The sequence below is a fragment of the Mauremys mutica genome, chromosome 2 (genome assembly GCF_020497125.1).
Source record: "Mauremys mutica isolate MM-2020 ecotype Southern chromosome 2, ASM2049712v1, whole genome shotgun sequence".
NCBI lineage: Eukaryota > Metazoa > Chordata > Testudines > Geoemydidae > Mauremys > Mauremys mutica.
In genome coordinates this window covers 126,018,344-126,040,305 of record NC_059073.1, presented here as the reverse complement: position 1 = coordinate 126,040,305, position 21,962 = coordinate 126,018,344, and the positions used below count along the sequence as shown (strand labels likewise).

Sequence of the window (21,962 nt, the reverse complement as noted above, 5' to 3'; positions counted from 1 at the left end):
TGGCCCAGACCACAATTTGGTCCACCTTTAAACTTACTCTTTCTAAAGCCATCTTCTCTTCACCCGAATAGCTTTCATTTCATATGTTTACTTTGGGAGCAAGGCTGCTGAATTTCGTTTTGCAAGTGTTTGGGAAGGGGACTATGCAGGAGTTTGTGGTTATGTTTCTCTTCCATATTTTGCTCTGGGACTATATGAAGACATAGTTTTAGGGCATTTCTGCAATTCTGTGTCAGATACATTCTTGTCAAGAGGCCCTTGCAGGTTAACAATAGGTGAGCCCCAGGCTCAAAGCCATTTTGAAGCATCTCACTGTAGTGTCAGCCCCTTTTTCACTGAACACTCACAGAAATACCAGGTCTGCAGTCCCCCAGCGAACAGTGTACACTTCTGCTTGAATGATTCAACTCAGGATCAGCTCCTTGTATAGTACCATGGCACTTAGATAGATTTGTAGTGAAAACAACCATTTTATTATCAAAGATTCAAGAGGTTAGGATATCCTCAAGAGAGAGGATAATGGAAACAACAGGATTACACATAAAATCATAACATGATTTCTAGAGACATAACTGGCTAGACTCCTGTCTAAAGAAGATCATCTTAGCCCAAATGTCCTTTCCAGCATTTCAACCAGGGCAGGTTGTGATCCATTGTCATGAATGTAATCACACTGACCAATCAATTCCTAAGTGCAGGATAAAGGGGTGTCTTCCTCGCCTTCTCCTTAATATCCCCAAGTACTTTGTTTGTACCCAGAGTCAGGATAACACACTCTGCCCCTATAGCTTATTCTCTTGTAGTTTGATGATTTCACATTCCCCACCCTGTTGACTGTGTATGAAAATGAGGATTCCATTGTGTTGGCTTACAATGCTTAATTACATACTGACAGAGATGCAGGTGAATAAATATCATTTGTCTGGAAAAAAAACCTGTTTGCCAAGTCTGTCTTGATACAGACTTCAGATAACTCTTTACATAATCAACAATATTAATGCTGGGACTCTAGCTTTTATGTAAAACCTCATGTGACATTCTTTGGTGAACCAGAATGTACATACCAGGATAAGGTTATTCTTGTAACTCCATTGCCAGTTGGGTCACAATTTTGTAAGGGAAAATTCCCCATTTCCTGACCTGATCTACTCATTACCTCTGCATATCAGGCCACTTGTATTTAGTAACATAAGTATATATTCATAGACTTTAAGGTCAGAAGAGACCATTAAGATCATCTAGTCTGACTTACTGCACAATGCAAGCCACAGAATCTCACCCACTCACTCCTGTAACAAACCCCTAACCGATGTCTGAGCTATTGAAGTCCTCAAATCATGGTTTAAAGACTTCAAGGTGCAGAGAATCCTCTAGCAAGTGACCCAGGCCCCATGCTGTAGAGGAAAGCAAAAAACCCCCAGGGCCTCTGCCAATCTGCCCTGGAGGAAAATTCCTTCCCTACCCCAAATATGGTGATCAGTTAAACCCTGAGCATGTGGGCAAGACTCACCAACCAGACACCCAGGAAAGAATTCTTTATAGTAACAAGTATGCATTTAAGAGCCTAACAGTGGGTACCCAAGTTTGAAAATTGGTTCTAATTCTTTCATGGAGTACAATATTACAAAGACTTCCTTAATTTCCGCAGACTTGAAATGCAAAATCTGCAAGAGTAAAAGGAAATATTTTGCAGTATAGGAACAGAAAAATTTGCAACAATTCAGATAGAAAAGGTCACCATATTAGTATGCCGTAATAAGATGGATACCAAAGAGGATAACACACTAGCAGCACCGCTATTAGAAATATGGCTAGTATGTGAGGAGAAAAAACTATTAACAGATTAAAATTAGCATGTATTATGCTCACGTACAAATCATAGAATCTCAGGATTGGAAGGAACCTCAGGAGGTCATCTAGTCCAACCCCCTGCTCAAAGCAGGACCAAACCCAACTAAATCATCCCAGCCAGGGCTTTGTCAAGCCTGACCTTAAAAACCTCTAAGGAAGGAAATATGTGCATTACCGAAATTTTCAAAATGTTATGGGCCAAATCCTGCCATCAGACACATGGTGAGAAGTGGTTAGAAACTGCTATAGTCAGTTTTCTTCCCCAGGGCCCCGTATCATAACAAAACATTAATTTTCAATGAGTTTGTTTACAATAATGGTCTCTTTATTTAGATGTGATGAAGGTCACAAATGCACCAGTTAGATCATTGGGAGTGATACACAACTGCCCTGCACCTCATGCAGCCATTTATTCTTGTGCAAAGTAGGTCTAAAATGCTACCATTCTCATTTGGCAAGGCTTTACACCCACTTTACACACACCTTGCAAAGATTCAGGGTAGTGGAAAATCAGGCTCCTTGTCTTTTTGCCACTGTTTTATATAGGCTGAAAATATGTTGCCACAAAATATAAGTAAACATCACCAGACAGAGTCAACTGAATAATATGGTAAATGTCAAGGAAAGACTGCTCCCCCCAACTGGGCTTTGATTTACTGCATATTCTCAAGAATAGCAGGACAAATAACTTAAATTTTCTTTTCTCCCTCCCAACATTCTACAATCATCTAGAGGGAAGATGATTCCATCAGATTTGGAGGCAAAAATACTCAAAGTCAAGAGACAGGTTGGTCGGTTTGTTTATTATTTGTAACCTTGTGATATTAATATTGAGCTAAATCCAGCAATCCTCAGTCATGTGAAATTGCCAAGGAAGTTAATAGTAGGAACCACATTTTCAAAAGTATTTAACACTCAGAGCTCCAAATGCAATCTCATTTAAATTAATGGGAGTTTTGGCAGAGTGTAGTATTTGCCTGGATTACATAGAAGACATCTTTTAAGTTACAAAATTGTCTTACAATTAAAAGTAGAGAGTCATAGTATCATGGACATGTAGGGCTGGAAGGAACCTTGAATGGTCATTAAATCCATCCCCCTACACTGAGGCGGACCCAAGTAAACTTAAACTATCCCTGACAGGTGTTTGTCCAACCTGTTCTTAGAAACCTCCAGTGATGGGAATTCCTCAACCTCCCTTGGAAGCCTATTCCAGTGCTTAACTGACCTTAGAGTTAGAAAGCATTTCCTAATATCTAACCTAAATCTTCCTTGCTTCAGATTAAGCCCATCACTTCTTGTCCTACATTCAGTGGACATGGAGAACAATTGACCCCTGTCTTCTTTGTAACAGCCTTTCACATATTTGAAGATGGCTATATGGTCCCCCTTCGGTCTTCTTTTCTTAAGGCTGAACATGCACAGTTTTTTAACCTTTGCTCATAGGTCAAGTTTTCTAAATCTCTTATCATTTTTGTTGCTCTTCTCTGGACTATCTCTAATTTATCCACCTCTTTCCTAAAGTACAGTGCTCACAGTTGGACATGATACTTCAGCTGAGGCCTCGTCAGTGCCAAGTAGAACTGGACAATTACCTCCCATGTCTTACATGCAACATTCCTGTTAATAAACTCCAGAATGACATTAGCCTTTTTCCCCAACTACATCACATTAATTCATTCATACGCAATTTGTGATCCACTATAACCCGCAGATCCTTTTCAACAGTACTACCACCTAGCCAGTTATTCCCCATTTTGTAGTTGTGCCTTTGATTTTTTCCCCAAGTATAGTATTTTGCACTCGTCATTATTGAATTTCATCTTGTTGATTTCAGATCAATTCTCTGATTTGTCGAGATTGTAATGAATTCTAATCCTATCCTCCAAAATGCTTGTAACCCTTCCCAACTTGGTATCATCTTCAAATTTTATAAGGATGCTCTCCACTCCATTATCCAAGTCATTCATGAAAATATTGAATAGTATCTGATCCAGAACTGGCCTCTGTGGAACCCCACTAGATACACTCTCCCAGTTTGTCAGTGAATCATTGATGATTACTTTGAGTAAAGTCTTTCAATCAGTTGTGCATCTGCATTAGAACAATTTCATCTAGTCCATTTTCCCTAGTTTGCTTATGAGACTGTCATATGATAATGTATCAAAAGACTTACTAAAATCAAGATATAGCACATCTACTGCTTCCCCACCATCCATCAGACCAGTAATCCTGTCAAAGAAAGAAATTAGATTGTTTTCACAGGACTTTTTTTGACAAATGCAACCTGGCTATTCCTTACAACCCTAGTATCCTCTAAGTGCTTACAAACTGATTGTTTAATAATTTCTTTCAGTATGTTTCCAGGCTGACTGGTTTATAATTCCCCACGTCCTCTTTGTTCCCCTTGTTAAAGATAGGTACTATGTTTGCCCATACTTATGTTTGCCCTTTTCCAGTCCTCTGGGACCTCACCTGTCCTCACCAAGTGAGTTCTCAAAGATCCGACTAGTTTTCTAAGTACTGTAGAATTCATTTTATCATGCCCTGCCAACTTGAATACATCTAAGTTATTTAAATACTCTTTAACCTGTTCTTTCCCTATTTTGGCTTGGTTTCTCCATTATTGTTAATATTAATTGTATTGAATGTCTGGTCACTATTAACTATTTTAGTGAAGACTGAAGCAAAATAGGTATTAAACACTTCAGCCTTCTAGATCTCATCAGTTATTAGCTCTCCTTCCCTGCTATATGGAGGACCTATATTTTCCTTCTCTTTCTCTTGCTCCTAATATATTTAGAGAACCTCTTCTTATTACCTTTTATGTCCCTCGTGCCTCACTTTGTGCCTTAGCCTTTCTGATTTTGTCCCTACATGCTTGGGCTAGTCCTTTGTGCTTGTGTAACCCACACACCTTCTGGGTGTGGTGTTGTGTCCCATTTAGTGGCACTGAGACGACTTAGGGAGAAAGATAAAGTGAGTCTGCTCTACAGCCTTCGCTAACACCCCGTTGGCTTTTAGCTAATGTGGTAGAGGCTCATGCACTAAGCTCCAGAAGTCCCAAGTTCACTCCCGCCCACTGACGACGGGGGTCGGCCGGTGTTACACTCGTACTTAGCAACTTGTTTTCACTTTCTGTAGGATTCCTTTTTGACTCTCAGGTCATCAGAGAACTCTCAATGGATCTGTATTGGCCTCTTCCTATTTTTCCTATCTTTCCTTTGCAACTGGGGTAGTTTGCAGTTGTGCCTTTGATATTGCCTCCTTGAGAAATTTCAAGCTCCTCTGAACTCTTTTTCCCTTTGATTTTCTTCCCATTGACCTTATCTATCAGTTCTCCGAGATTGCTGAAGTCTGCATTTCTTGAAATCCATTGTCCTTATTCTTCTACTCTCATGCTTTCCTTTTCTTAGACTCATGAAATCTATCATTTCATGGTTGCTTTCACTCAAATTGCCTTCTGCTTTCAGATTTGCTATCAATTCCTCCCTGTTAGTCAGAATCGGGTTTAATATGGCTGTCCCCCTGGCTAAGTCCTCCACTTTCTGAAACAAGAAGTTATTCCCAATACATTCCAAGAACTTACTGGAAATTTTGTGTTTTGCTGTATTACTTTTCTAAAAGATGTCTGTGTAGCTAAAGTCCCCCATTACTACCAGGTCTCGTGTTTTGGATATTTCTCTTTTATGTTCTAGAAATGCATCCTCCACCTCCTTTTATTGATTTGGTGGTCTATACTAGATCCTTACCATGACATTACCCCTTATATATTATCCAGAGGCTTTCAACTGGTCTGCTTTTTACCTCGTTCGGGACCTCAAAACAAGTATATATAATCTTGATGTAGCATGTAACACCTCCTCCCTTTTTGCCCTGCCTGTTCTTCCTGAACAAGCTGTACCCCATATCAATATTCCAGTCATAATATTTATTCTACCAAGTCTCTGGGACACCAATTACGTTATCTTATGTACTAATACTTTCAGTTCTTCCGGTTTATTCCCCATACGCCTTGCATCCGAGTATAGACATGTTGAGCAAATCCCCCCACTGATTTTCCTCTTGTTCCTATGAGACTATTATAATTTTCCATTCTGTGCCCCTCCCCCATCCTCCAACATTTAGCCTTCTATTAAAGTACTTTTTTTTTTACTTACCTGGGGGCTTGTGTCACCTGCTCCTTTTGAACCTCATTCAAATCCCTTTTCACTAAGTTGGTGAATCAGTGAACAAAGACGATATTCTCCTTTTTTGTCAGGTGGCTCCCATCTCTTCCTAAAGGTACATCTTCTCTGGTTTCATTATTTTTATGGTACTGACCAAACTTTCCATAACATTCACCACATTCAGGCAGAAACAAAAAATGGAAAATTTCAGTCTCAAATGGGAATTTGGGGAAAGTTGTTAATGTGAAGAAAAGGGGTTATGATGGAAATGTATTGCCACATTAATTATAGAAATAGCTACTGATGACTGATATGAGATGAAAGAAGAACACATTCTCTTAGCTATCCCTTCAGCTAATATTGCCTAAATTATCTTGTATTATTTTCAGGACCATATCCCACTGTATGTCAGTGCCACGGCTGGTACAACAGTGTATGGAGCTTTTGATCCTCTTGACAACATTGCTGACATCTGCGAGAAGTATGGACTCTGGATGCATGTGGATGTAATGCTTTTCAGAAATATTGCTCACAATTATTCTTTTATAGGATTAAAGTCAGGAACTTGTTTCTTTACCACAGAAAAGAGCATCTGCTTTGAAGGGTTCCAATACAACTAATGTGTATAAATGGATTGTGATGAATAGACATACTTGAACAAGATACCATCTTGCAGTGAAGGGTGTGCTTGTTTAGAAAAGAAATTAAGTAAATAGCATTTGTTGGCATTCATTCAAGTCTTAGAATAATACAACAAATACTGCTTCAAAATGCATTCTCTTTGTGTCAGACCAGAGCAACTCAAAATACCATAATACACCTCTCTGGCATACAATGAATTATCATTTTGATGAATATTATTCTTTTCATGACTAATCATTTCTTTTGCATATAATACCACCTTATTAGTACATAGTGTCTGGGATAAGTACAGTTCCTGGCACTATAAGCTGAATTTAAATCACTAGGCCAAATTCTTCTTTCTGATACAGTTGAATGAATAGTAGCTAGTCATATTATTTTTTTACTCTGAAGGAAAATGTGTGAATTTTAGCCAAAATTCTCAGTAGTGGTTGCCTAACTTTAGGTTGGCATCTAAGTGCATATTTAGATCTCTATATTGGTGGCCTGATTTTCTGATTTTTAAATTGATCAGAGCTGTGAGGTCTTAGCACTTCCTAAAATCAAACCAGCTCTAGTCTTGGAATAATACAACAAATACTGCTTCAAAATGCATTCTCTTTGAATTCTCTCTAAATATTGATTTAGGCCTGACTTTAGGCAACCTTTGTTGGAAATTTTGGGTTAAAAATAAGTTGAATTTTGAAGTGTTTCTTTTTCAATAGGTACAATGCTGTACCACCATAACCAAGTTAAACATAAATGAAGTCGTTTCAGTGTATTTAACCTTACCCATGCAGTCTAATCTTTGGTAAACATAAAGAGGATTTTCATATAAATTCTTCTTGGAGTTAGTATGCACTGTGGATCAAGATAATTGATGGTTTCAGTTTGCTACTCTAAAGAAAGAAGCTGGTCAAGGCATTTAAAAGAGCATGCAATGAATTAAATGTGATGGATCACAGACCTTGAACCTGGGCCCACAGGTAGTGCTCAGGTCCCAACTGCCACCCAGCAGTTCGAATTGACTTCAGTGTGACAGAATTCACCCTTTGTCCTTATTAATGCTGTGATTATCTTATTCATGCATGAAATCACATTAAAGCCAATGGACTATTTGTTTAATAAGGCACAATGAATATGGCTTATTTTTATCCATACTTCTTATCTGCAGAATGCTATATAAAACTACATCTGTGGCATAGCACTTTACAATACTCTGTCATATGCCAACAAATGAGCTGAAAATCTTCTTGAATATATGCACTTTGTTCCTTTATTATCTGTGTGGTGTGGCTGGGCGTTGCTCTGTTTGTTTTTTCCTTTATAGATTGGATTTCTTGTAATAGTTAATGCCTGAGTTGTTTATTTAACAGTTTGTATCTTTTAGAAGAAAAATATTTTAGTAACTATCTTGTAAAGGATGGAACTTTTTCTTCTCTTGTTTTTATTTTATAATGTTAACATCTTATTTCTTACAGGCAGCATGGGGAGGTGGGCTGCTGATGTCTAGGAAACATTCCTTTAAACTTAATGGCATTGAAAGGTGAGCATGATGCATTTTGTGTTTTTATTCAGAGTAAGTCATCTTTCTCCCCTCTCTATTGTTCTCGCCATGTTACCCCCAAATACCTTGAATCCCTCCATTACCACATAGCCTCACCTACAAATCCCTAAATAATCTTGCCCCCCCCCATTTCTGATCTCATCACCTCCTTTACTTTATACACTCACCATTTCTTTTTGCCTTCCTCCTCCTGAATTTCCTTTTCTCACTCTGAGCTCCATTCCTTTATCACAGTGCTCTCTTCACAAGGAACAGCCTTCCTTTCCTCCCTATCTTCTCTTCCTTCCACTAAATCTTTCCTTAAAAGCTCTCCTCTCCTTTTTATTAATAATTCCCTCACTTTTCCTACCCTGACCCTTTTTCCTACCCTTATCCTGTAAGAACGTAAGCTCTTTTGAGCAGCAGAGGTAGACACACATAATATGTCTGGAAAGTGATATATATGTGTGTGCAGGGGCCTTTGGGGAGACTGATACCTATTACATTTAACACCTGGCATGTTCCTTATATTATAGTTTTGTTTATCACCTAGGGCCAATTCTGTCACCTGGAATCCACACAAATTGATGGGCGTTCCACTTCAGTGTTCTGCCTTCCTGGTCTGTGAAAAGGTACCGTAAATGATGTCTTTCATATATCAAAACTGTCTTTAGGTAATGGCTTAAAGTGCTAGCATGAAGGCCAACTAATGTGATCGTGAAAGTTGACAAAGGCAAAGAGCAGAAACCTCAGAGCACAGCAATTCTCAACAGTTGCTGTACCCCTCTTACCTTTAAATTTTCTGATCCAAAACCCCTGACTTGCCCTATGTTGTGGGATCTGTGTTTCCCAGCTACCAGTCAGGTAATTCTAAGTCACATCCTAAGATCGCAGAACCATTGAACAACCAGAAGAAGACCTTTCCTATCCTGTTGGTGCTTAGTGAGGAAACAGACTCCCATAAAACCTCTTCAAGATCACGTGGCAGTATGACTTCCAGGCATATACACTCTAAAGAAGCGAGATATGGGAAGAAAGTGGCCACACCACCACCACTCCTAAAGATGTCAGGAGATGGCTAATGGTCATCCAGGCCCAAAGACAGCATGGGATAGTAAGGACTTTTTTTTAAATAATGCTCATAATCATAAGTATTGATTTGGCTGGTAGTCATGTAAACACCTTCACAAGTAAGAGAGGGGTCTGGGCCAGCTTTGGAAAAGGATTTCCTGGGGTTCAGAAAAGAGTATATAGCCCTTTGGGAAGAGTAAGTCTGGCTGATATCCAGATCTGGATTTCTAAATATATAGTCATAGATTTTAAAGGCAGAAGGGGACATTCTTACAGTCTCATTGGAACCCCTGCATAACACAGGTCATAACATTTCATTCAGTCATTTCTTTGGTAAGCCCTGAACTTCTTGTTGAGCTAGAGCATAGCTTTTTAGAAAGAAAGTATTGAATTTAAAGACTTCAGGCAATGGAGAACCTACCACATCACATCCCTTGGTAAGCCATTCCTCTGAATATCCTCTATCTGGATATTTGAATCAGAATAGCAGACAATTCACTGATTCCTGTTTGCCATAAACATATCTTCTCTGGAGGCAACCCATCTTTTGATATCAAAGGTTATCTGTCACACTAATGACTGACAAGTGGAATGTATCTTTGCAAATAAATAGAATATTAGATTACCATTTGTTTTAAATGTTTACCCTAATACAGCATACAATACTATGCAATGTGTCTGAGTTGATGTTATTGTGGGACCCTTAACCATTGAGTTTTCTTGGTCTTGAGTTTTACCTTTTTGTAATCTTAACATTCTGTTAATAAGGTTTTTTCCATGGTATGTACAAACACAGACACACATTGGAAGCTATTACAAAAAAGCAAGCATTTATCAACTGGCAGTTAAATTTACCATATGCCTTATTTCCCATTCTGGCTTTTTTTTTTTTTTTTTTAAGAAAAATAGGTGGAAAATGGACTTGATGTCTTATGGAGAAATCATTATTATTATATGGGTGTCTATTACAAGACGTAAACGATCTCTACCCTTCAGATGAATGTAATGCTATTAATATCCTTGCTTACTCCATAAGCTATGAACAACAGTTATAACCATTGGTAGCTCACACAGTATCCATAAAACACACAAATATTATGACTCTAGCATAATAAAGGAGGCAATTCGATGAAATTTTATATACTCAAGATTTCATTCTGCATTTTTTTGTATATGTGCATGATATGGGGCTCAGTGTCATATGCCTGATAAAGGGCCTATTTAATAAATTCTACAGGTCAAGACGAACTAACCAAAAACCAGCCAAAACTGGCGGGGCTATCCCCTAATAATCGAACTCCATTGCCATAACAAGAACAAGATTCTGTTACCATGACAACCAAATACACAACAAAGACTAAAAATTTGTTGATACAAACAGTGCAGGGCAAGCAGAGGTGTCAATCTACCTTGCGCTATCCTGATATACAGTAGTTGTCTGTGTGGATCTTGCAACATTACACTAAAAGTTCCCTAGGTCACTTTGATCTACCCCACTTTGACACAAGAGTGGATCAAAGTGCCCTGTGAACTTTTAGTGCTCAGCAGTAGGGTCCATATGGACGATTAGTGCATGGCAGGCTAGAGAGAGATTTACCCTCCCGATTGCTGCGCACTTACTGTTCATATAGACAAGCCCTAAATGTGGCACTATTCTCAATGGGAATGTGTTTGCATTTCAGTGTAATTATCCTACCACTTGCTCATTTCTAGCCCAAGTTCAGTAGTTGAATGGACATTCTGAAATGAATCTTGTTCATAAATATAGCATGCATATCAATGGTTGTATTCCTGCTCTAGGGTCTTCTGCAAGCCTGTAATCAGATGTGTGCTGGGTATCTGTTCCAACCAGACAAACAGTATGATACAACTTATGACACAGGGGACAAGACCATTCAGTGTGGTCGGCATGTTGATGTCTTCAAACTTTGGCTAATGTGGAAAGCTAAGGTAGGAAAAGTCTACAGAAATGCAGCTTTAACCAGAAAAATAAATGTTCTTTAGCCACTTCAAACTGATGCATAGGTGGAATGAAAGTTAAGGCTTAAAATCAAACTTTAAATGTATGGTTTAGTTGAGAGGAAGTGGTCACAGGAAGTTCTTAGTGGAGCACTCCCATCTGTGAAACTGTAGAAATCACACTGAGTTCAAATCTTCTAAGCTTTAGATCAGCATTAAACTCCTCTTTCATTTGCATTGGGCAACTACATAGTTCCAGCAACATATTCCCAGGACCAACATGTACGCTTTACAACATGGTTCATCAATGGCTATTAGCCAAGATGGGCAGGAATGGTGTCCCTAGCCTTTGTTTGCCAGAAGCTGGGAATGGGTGACAGGGGCTGGATCACTTGAAGATTGCCTGTTCTGTGCATTCCCTTTGGGGCGCCTGGCATTGGCTGCTGTTGGAAGACAGGATACTGGGCTAGATGGACCTTTGGTCTGACTCGGTATAGCTTTTCTTATGTTCTTATTTACTGGTAAATAACTGACAGACTGTGGAGAATTGGATCCTTCTCTTTATAAACTACTGATATTGATTTAATCTAAGCATGTGGTGAATAGATACTATTGTGATGAGAACTGAGGAAATGCATACATAACAATACAGAAACTAAAATGATCCTTCATCCATAATCTAAACTGTTTTTAAGGTCCAAAAAGACTAACTTTCATTTTTATTAGCATATGTACTTCATGGTTACATTAGACAAGAGCTCTGATACTGCGAGATACTGAACAATGTCAACCCCGTTGACACAACTATAAATTCCAAAATATCACCTAAAAGATTGTTCTTGCATTGTTTCTGACTTATACATACTAAATATTTCATTAGGAAACAAATGCTTATGACATTGCCAGTTCAGTTTTGCAGACTCAGGAGACACAAGTATATACTGCCTGATATACAATCTCACCCTTGTTTACAGTGCTATAAATCCATTGAAGTCAATGGAGTAATTATTTATTTATACCCTGTAACTGTGAACAGACTCAGGTTTGTGGTCTTCTGGGTATTTATCTGAAGCTCCAAATCTCTTTTAGGCTCGCCTATTGCTATTTAAAACCTGTTTCCCCCTCCCCCTATCTAGAACCCTTTTCTGGAAGGGGCTGATTGCTCTAAGCTGCCATTGATTTCAGTCCCTCTCAGAATTAGGCCCCTAAAGATTTGTAATAACCGATTTCATTTCTGGGGTGCTTTATTTTGAAACCTGTCAAAGAGCTTTACAGTAAAAATGGTAAGACTCCTGTCCTGAGGGGCTTTGCTCCATATGTTTCAGAAAAGGTGTGTATTTTTTGCTTTTATGTAAAACTGTGAACTGTTTCCTTGAGTTGGGGAGGTTACTATAGTGTTAATCTGAAATAAGATAAATATTGCATGAGAAAACAGATGTTGCATGGACAGAAGAAAAAGTGCATACCTAGTCTTAAAGTTTTGCAGCATCAACAACAAAGCACATAAACAATAGCTGTTATTCCAAGCAAAGTAAATATTAAATGATAAATAGGAGCATCACTGCCTAATGCTCAGTCTTTTTTGTGTAGAAGAGACATGCAACAATAGTGTAATGTGATATACAATTCTGACTTTATAACAGGGGTAGGCAACCTATGGCACACGTGCCGAAGGCTGCACGTGAGCTGATTTTCGGTGTCACTCACACTGCCCGGATCCTGGCCACCGGGCCAGGGGGCTCTACATTTTAATTTAATTTTAAATGAAGCTTCTTAAACATTTTAAAAAGCTTATTTACTTTACATACAACAATAGTTTTGTTATATATTATAGACTTACAGAAAGAGACCTTCTAAAAACGTTAAAATGTATTACTGGCCCGCAAAACCTTAAATTAGAGTGAATAAATGAAGACTCGGCACACCACTTCCAAAAGATTGCCAACCCCTGATTTATAATTTACGAAAACAAGTTAGAATTGCAACAGTAATGGAACAAAGATTAGGACAAGAAACATAGCCAAATTCTGAATCCGTTAAAACAGTGCTATATTAGCTACTGGAGTAAACCCCATTATTCCCTAAATAGGAAATATGTTCTCAATGGCAAGATAAAGGAAAAAAAAGAGAAGGAGCATAATTTATCAACTAAATTGGTTAAAGAAATCTGTCAAAGTGCAGTCCCTGCCATGCATGCAAAAGTTCAGACAGATTAGACTTCATCTGATGTGGTTTTAGTTTAAGCTCAATTGTACCTTTTTAGAATGAGGTTCTGTATGTTATATAGAATGAGCATCAATAAGTTATATGCCCCAAAACAATAAAATACAGTTCCTCAGGACAGTACCCTCCATTCTCCCCTGCAAGCTCATTCCTGTACAATGAAATTGTTGTTTGTTTTTCCTAACATGGCTCAAACCACTCTTGGAGCTCACTTTCTATATGTTTTGCATTGATATTCTACAGGGCACTCGAGGCTTTGAGATTCTTATCAACAAATCCCTTGAACTTGCTGAGTATCTTTACAAGGAACTGAATTCAAGAGAGAACTTTGAGCTTGTATTTGATGCCGAAGTAAGTATCAAAATATCCCTCTGTTCTCTTCTTCAGTATGTATTCTCATCTACTTTACATGTGATTTAATTTCCATATAAAAAGCTAACATATTTTCCTGTTGTCACTTTCCCTGTCTAATTGAAATAGGCACTTCATAGATCGGGTATATTCATATTGTACAGTAGAAATGAGTCTAGCCATAGTATCCATTTCCTGAATGAACAGAGTATTTTTAAATTCTCTGTGTTGTTCATCCAGCCTCTGGGATTACACACAAAGGTGGCAAACCAAATTTAGGTGATGGTTTTCTTTTGCAACAACATGGACAGTTGTAAACAATTAACTGGGCAATTAAGGACTTGATTCTGCAAGGTGCAGAGTAGAGCTGGTTGTAAAGTTGACTGAACAATTTTTTTTCACTGGAGATTTTTTTTAGTCTGTCTCTTGAATTTTAGCCTCCCTCTGCCCATGGCTGGCTCCAGGCACCAGCGAAGGAAGCAGGTGCTTGGGGCAGCCAATAGAAAGGGGCAGCAGTCCGGGTCTTTGGTGGCAATTCAGCAGCGGGTCCCTCACTCCCTCTCTTCCTCTTCAGTAGCAGTTTGGCGGCAGCTCATTCAGTTTTGTTTTTTTTTCTTTGCCGCTTGGGACGGCAAAAAAGCTAGAGCCAGCCCTGCCTCTGCCCACCCACAGTGTATGTAACCAATTAGTTTTGCCCACTCGCCAAAATGTGTTGGCTAAGGAAATTTTAGCCTCTGCTCCAAGAGTTCTCACCCCCACATCTGCTATCCCCTGCCCAGCAATTAATCTTGTCCTCAATATGCCCCATCAGCCCCACCCACATCAGTTAAGCTCCTCTCCCTCCACCCCGCCTGCCTCACATCTGTCCCTCTCTTGGAGGGCTGCAGCAGGGCTTTCCCCCTTTCCAGGATTGGGGTGGGAGATGCAGTTCCAGGAGCTCTTCACCGCTCACCCTCCTTTCCTGGGCCATATAATGCAGGGGAAAGGAAAAGGAGCAGAGGCCCCATCCTGCTCCCTTGGGCACAGGAGGAGAGTGGGGAGGAGGAAGTGGAGCTACACTGGTCTGCTGAGCTTTTTGCTCTGTCCTTTCCCCTCCTGTGAGGAAAAGCGATCAGAGGGGGAAACTCTGCTGGCTTCCTGGGGCACTTAATTTCATGAGGGATCTGGACTTCTCATGTCATCACGATATGCGCTCCAGTCCCCCCTGAAACCCTGGCACTCACCAAAAATTGTGAGAGTGGCAATACTACACTTAATCATGGAACTATTCATGTACTTACAGTTAAGCACATGAATTAGTGCTCTGCTAGATCAAGGCCAGGGTGCTCAACACCTTGCAGGAGTGAACCCTATATTATATCACATAGACTGCTAGACAATCATCACAAGAGTAACAACTTTTGTGGTAATTATCAACCTGGGCCAGTTTTGAACACGTAACCTAAAAGTAAAAGGTAGGATTTTCAAAAGTGACTTAGAAACATTGGAGTGATGTTCAATGGACTTATGCCTACATCATTTAGATACTATTGATATTAAACTCTTGTTGACCTCAGACCTAATAGCATAATCATGATTATCCTTTACTGAGAAATAAACATCTTTGTTTTAAAGCCTGAACTCACCAATGTGTGTTTCTGGTACATTCCACCAAATCTTAGAAGAATACCAAACGGGCCAGAACGAGAGAAATTACTTCATCAGGTAAGATTTCTAGTATTGACATTCAGAGGGTGTTGTGACTAATAAGGCCTCTATTGATAGTTCTCAGTCTTCATACATCCCATATTTTCATACAACCTTGTTGTTTAATCAGGATTCAAATGCTAAAGTTTGTGTGACATCCAAAGAAGAAAAATCTTAATGTCACGGACACATCCTTAGTGTCAGAATTAGAGCACAGCAAGCTCTTAAAAAATTATGAACATTCATTCAGATAAAGAGTCCTTTGAATGTGTTTGAGAAAAGTTTTCTTGGACCATTTGTAGGAGTGACTCACCACACACAAGAATGATTACAGACCATTATTCCAAGTGTATCTGCAGCCCCCTTAAATGTTCTCTTTGGGCTTTGAAATCACTCAATCAGGAAACAGAAACAAGGACATGAGACTTAAGTGACCAGTCATAGATCACTAATATTAAATTATGGAACCTAAATCGATAGTTGTAGTGAATAGTTTTCAAAGAATCCCCAGTCCAAAACGTTTGCATAAACCATTCATCAGATAATTTCAAATATGCAAAAATAGAAGGCCGAGATTTTTTTTAAATGACTAATAATCTAGTGGACCTAAATATTTTGGTGCCCAACCTGAGACAATGTAAAGGGCCTCACTTTTCAGAGGGCAGTTTCTAAAGCACCAAAGTGACTTATCACTCTTGAAAATCTTGGCTCAAGTCCCTTTGTAAGCAGAGAAAGGGGCTACATTAATTGAATAACTTGTTCACTTTATCAGAGTGGTAGCCATGTTACTCTGTATCCACAAAAACAAGGAGTCCAGTGGCACCTTAAAGACTAACAGATTTATTTGGGCATAAGCTTTCAAGGGTAAAAAACCACTTCTTCAGATGCATGCAAAAGTTTTCACTTTATATAGTTACCTAGGTCTAGTCAGTCAGCCCTCCTCTGACCTTGCTTAGTTTACAGAATTCATGGGAGTTGAGGCAATAGTATAGGGTGATTGACCTATTTTATGGTGTTTAATGACAGCAAAGCTAACTTTATTGTACCTAGATACACAGGACAACTTGGCCTAGGTGAACACGTAAAAGGGAAAAAAATCTACTGTGCACAATCATTACATGATTTTAAAATGCTCATATCTTGGTCAAATCAAACAGTCTTCCAAAACAAGGCTGTGAACTCTTCCTCAGTAAGGGTTATTTTCATACCAAATTCCAATTTTCAAATCTCATTGATTTGGGCTGCATGGCCGTTCAGAAATGTCCAGGTGACAAACATTTTTAATCCCAGTGGGAGGATCCTATATGTTTGCTTTCAATTCTGTAAATGTACAATCTACCAACAGAAAACCTCTTAATAAAAATGCACAATGTAGCATATATTTGTATATTACACACAACTAAAATAACACTTGGCCATGTGGCAGCAGCAGGGTGCCATGCAAAATATGACTTGGAGTCAGAATTACTACTCCGGAGATCACATGTATTATAATAAGAAGGGGGCATGTTAGCATCCAAGGTTAGTGTGCAGGGTTCAGCTGCCCTAGATACTCAGGATGTCCAGGAAGTGCCACTGGTAGTGGCCTTGAAAAGTTGTTTTGCCTTCCCAATATTGTGATGGGAGTTCTGCAATGATGGCAAATGGAAGAAAATTGGAACTCATAAATCAGACAGCAAACTATAATGAAGATGCAGAAAAAAACCCACCTTGATTCTCATCGCAACATATTTAAAAAGTAATTAAAGTTGATAAGGAAAAAGGAGTAGGACACAACTTAGTAAACTCTACTTAAGGTTTAAAAAGTGATGTAGAAGAGCTCACATGCACAACTCACTATTTATTGCAAATTGAAACTTTGCCGAAGGGGCCTGATTTTTCAAAGTAATCTAACCTCTGATTTTGGGTTCCCACAATTTGGGTGCTGAGAATCTGTGATAACATCCACAAATCAAGCAAGTAACAAGGCAACACTATGCTACATGTTTGTGTGCAAATTAAAAATGTTGTTCATCCATTATCTTGGACATATTACCAACCAAAATCTACAAGCCCCAGAATAGAAGCACCTAAAATTTTAAGTGCACAAAATTAGGGATAACAAATGAACTAGCATGACTGCAACTTTATAAGAATGTTGTCACTGAAATCAATGAGAGTTTTGCCTGGATAGGGAGTGAGTAAAAGCTGAGTAAGGACTTCAGGATTTGTCCTTCTGTGTATAATGTTAATATCGTATCTTATGTTAAATTAAAAACAGAAAGACAAATCCTAAAATTCTGTCTTCTTACTCAAGCAGAACTCTCACTGATGTCAATGGCAACAGTCTTATGAAGTTTTAATCATGCTAGCTTTTTTGTTATACTGTGACTTACAAAGTCTGGCTGCAATGAGAGGGGGAGAAGTTTCCAAATATAAAAGGAAAATAATTGCAATGGCTGACTTTTTGTATACAGGTTGCTCCAAAAATAAAAGCACGGATGATAGAAGAAGGAATGACGATGGTTAGCTACCAGCCACATGGGGACAAAGTGAATTTTTTCAGAATGGTCTTTTCCAACCCAGCTACTAGGAAATCAGACGTTGACTTCCTCCTTGAAGAAATTGAAAGGCTTGGCAAGGATTTGTGATAACTGACGCTGCACTTTGAAATGGGCTCAATTTTGTTCTGGTATAATGGGCACCATTAAACATGTTCCCTTTGCTACTCCATGTTAGTTTAATTTATTATGGCACCTCCTGTTCTAAGGATAGGAAGATACTGCAGTTACTGGAGGTACCTAGAGTAATGAAAGCTCAACTTTTTTTAATGGAACTCCCTTTAGACATGAGATCTCAGCATTTCACAGGGCTTGAGAGTCACTGTATGCATCCTTCTTAACTGTATCTTTTTCCTCTCCGCCCCCTGGTTTGTTTTCTAGCAAAGCGGTGTTGAGGGTTAAGGTTTACCTTTGTTTTCATAGGCTCTTTTGACGGGTCTCAGGCCCTATAAATATAGCACTCTTTTTGTCATTACTTAAAGAGAGCAGAATACAGAGGCAGGAGCTCCAGAATGGCCTTTGGCTCAAAGCTTTCTTCATCACAGTGTGTGTGAAACCTTGTAACTACTCATGGCAGTCAAATTATCCTAGAATGCAGCTTTTTTTTTGGTTTTCTGTCCAGCCACATTAGTACTTAGTAGGAAGTGTTGTTTGCATGCTTGCACTTTTATTGGTTTCTATCCCTCGCTTCGGTTTTGATGACTTCAGTAAACACGTCTGTGCAGGCTTCCCTTCACTCTCCCCCTTTTACATTGCATTTTACATCTCAAGTTTAGCACAACAGTGTAACTCATCCTATGTGACCACGCAGTGGATTAAAAGAACATGAAGGGCATTACTCTCCGGTACTGGTTACTGTTATAGTGTTGACTGTTCTGTGGAGCCTCTACTCTCCCTCTGGTGCAAATGGGTAGAGCCTTGGCCTGGACTCTCCCTTCCACTGCCTTGCTCCCCACTGTGCCAGCACAGCTGAGCTGGTGCAAAGAGGGAAGTATAGGACTGGCACAGATTACTCCCTGCTCACTGTCTAGAACAAGTGGCAACTAGGGACCAGATAACTACACACTGCTAATAACACAGAGCTTGTGGCAAAGTCACAGCCTAGCCCTTAATGATTATGATTTATTCAGCCATACTTCCTTCTGACTCTACCACAAGTGAATATAAAGGAATGCTACAGATTTATTTAGTTCTTCCAGTGTGTGTATTCCTGAGAACCTTTGGGTGCATGGATCAACATATGGATCACTTAGAAATAACTGAACAAGGCTCTGGAGAATATACTGTAGAGAACTATCCTGCACTGGGTGGAATAAATGACATAACAGGGTTTTTTTTTATTCCTATCTAATTTTTATTCTCATTTTACATTACAGATAACACTAAAGTTAACACAGTGTACGTTGAATTAGTAATAAGTTCAGTTAGTTAGACAACTTTTATAAAGGTTTTGTTATGAAGGATATATTTTTTTAAATTTTCTATTTTAAGGTCAGTGGCATTTGTTTCATATTTATTTACCTGTGTGCTGTATTGTTTTGGTTTTTTAGCCCTATGGTATTAGGCATTTCAAGTATGCACATGAATAGGGAATCCACTAAACAATGAAGCATGATATGAGATCAGATTTGTAGCTGGAATGTGTATATAACTTTGAGAATTGCTCCCTTTGGTAAGTAGAGAAAAAGGTGGGTTAAAACACTGGGCTGTGCATGTGTGCGAGAAAGGGAGATCTACTGTACACTGTACATTGCAGCGAAGCTACATCAAAACTTCAACTGTCTAGACTAACACTGAATAAAGCCCTAATTCACTGCACTTATGTTCAGCCTACTGTGTGAAAGTGTTGTTCATTTTGGTACAGTCCACAATAGGAACCATACACAGTGCTTCAGTACTTTTAATCATGATATAAGTCTCTTTCTTTTGCTTTTTCAGTTACTAGAATCACAGTTTGCTACTTACTTCTTCAGTATTCCTGGGAACCCCTCCTTCCTGCAGTGTGCCAGACACCTCCCTTCCTTACTTCCAACTCCTGTCTCAGGACTCAGGATATCTGCAAAGCCTACAATTGCTGACCTGTGCCATTAAAAAGATAGACGTCCTTCCAAAACAAAGAGGATTTCTGATTTCATGCTGGTGTAACTCCACTGAAATAAGTCAGCCCCCCATGTTTATATGGCCCCTTAGTAAGCTCCTCAGGGCCTAACTAACAAATGCTTATGTCCTGTCACATGGCAGGTACATCCCACATCTACCTGTGTGGCACAGGAACTGGCAGCTACTTGACTCCCTTTGCTGGTGCCAGCAGTGCTGAGCCATATGGGTCTTAGTAAAGGACTGAGGAGGTGAGCAGGGGCAATGACAACAAGCTCCTGCCTTTGCTGGAAAGACAGGTTTCTGGTAGGCAGGCAGATCGCTGGTGGCCGTGAAAAGGAGTCTGCCCCTGCAGTTGGCACTGAGTTCCGGAAGCTGAGCAGCAGGCACTCTGTAAAGAAGAACTTGTAAAGGAGCATGGGAGGAGGACATATTTAGCATTGGGGAGGGATGTTGATTTGATTTTTGTTGGGAGGGGGCAGTGTTTAATTCATTATGGGGATTTGATTGGTTTATTTTGGGGGGTTAATTGGGAGAAGTCATTAGTGCTTGGTTGTGGGGAATTTTGGAGAGATCATTTTATTGAGTGGGACACTAACAGGCACGGGCAGTAAAACCCTTGTCCTATTCAGACTGGGGACACTGTAGCAAAGATGTGTGTGAAAGGCGGGTTGAGTCCTATGCCCCAGTGACAGCTGTGGTCACTTCTTAAATCCCTCTGCAAAGCCCCCAGTGCCTCACTACTGCAGTCTCACCTCAGGAAAGCTGTGGCACCACTGCTGGATCATCTTGGGTATCCCTCAGCAATACTAACACCAAAAAAGGGGGGCAGCAGCTGCCAGTTCCCATGACATACAAGTAGATGGACAAGGTTATATGAGGTGTCAGAGAGAACTCTATGGTCTTCTTTTTTAAAAAAAAATGTAGAAATAGAGGATGAGGTTTTTTAGTGCTATGCCTCATCGTGCTGGCTGGTGAGTCTTGCCCACATGCTCAGGGTTTAACTGATTTGGGGTTGGGAAGGAATTTTCCTCCAGGGCAGATTGCCAGAGGCCCTGGAGGTTTTTCGCCTTCCTCTGCAGCGTGGGGCATGGGTCACTTGCTGGAGGATTCTCTGCACCTTGAGGTCTTTAAACCACGATTTAAGGACTTCAATAACTCAGATATAGGTTAGGGGTTTGTTACAGGAGTGGGTGGGTGAGGTTCTGTGGCCTGCATTGTGCAGGTCAGACTAGATCAGGGGTTGGCAACCTTTCAGAAGCGGTGTGCCGAGTCTTCATTTATTCACTCTAATTTAAGGTTTCGCGTGCCAGTAATAAATTTTAACATTTTTAGAAGGTCTCTTTCTATAAGTCTATAATATATAACTAAATTATTGTTGTATGTAAAGTAAATAAGGTTTTTAAAATGTTTAAGAAGCTTCATTTAAAATTAAATTAAAATGCAGAGTCCCCTGGACCGGTGGCCAGGACCCAGGCAGTGTGAGAGCCACTGAAAATCAACTTGTGTGCTGCCTTCGGCACGCGTGCCATAGGTTGCCTACCCCTGGACTAGATGATCATAATAGTCCCTTCTGACCTTAAAGTCTATGAGTCTATCAGAAGAGACAGAGCTTCCACTATTTCCCATGAAAGGCTGTTTCAGAGACTAATAGACCATCCTTTTAGAAGAAGTATATTTTATAACCTAAACTAGGTGTGTATAAGTGCAGTAAATGTGTTTGTTAAATCTTTTGAACGCTGATAATGAATAATAGACATTTGACCTGGAATTATCTACTCCGGTCCCCAGGGGTTGTATATCATTGTGTCCTACAAGCATATTTGCCAGTCTGTTTTAAATTTAGCG

General features: G+C 39.5%; 1 protein-coding gene across 1 annotated transcript in view; it reads left to right on the top strand.

Moving 5' to 3' along the window:
• The window catches only part of LOC123364485 (glutamate decarboxylase 1-like), a 125,205-nt gene extending 105,408 nt beyond the window's left edge, over nucleotides 1–19,797 (top strand). Inside the window, exons 10-17 of the mRNA XM_045006665.1 lie at nucleotides 2,584–2,638; nucleotides 6,410–6,526; nucleotides 8,123–8,187; nucleotides 8,741–8,819; nucleotides 11,059–11,208; nucleotides 13,684–13,791; nucleotides 15,406–15,495; nucleotides 17,934–19,797. Of these exons, the coding sequence (XP_044862600.1) occupies nucleotides 2,584–2,638; nucleotides 6,410–6,526; nucleotides 8,123–8,187; nucleotides 8,741–8,819; nucleotides 11,059–11,208; nucleotides 13,684–13,791; nucleotides 15,406–15,495; nucleotides 17,934–18,107 (838 nt within the window). The 3' untranslated portion in view covers nucleotides 18,108–19,797. The remainder of the gene's footprint in view (nucleotides 1–2,583; nucleotides 2,639–6,409; nucleotides 6,527–8,122; nucleotides 8,188–8,740; nucleotides 8,820–11,058; nucleotides 11,209–13,683; nucleotides 13,792–15,405; nucleotides 15,496–17,933) is intronic.
• Nucleotides 19,798–21,962: the final 2,165 nt, after the last annotated feature.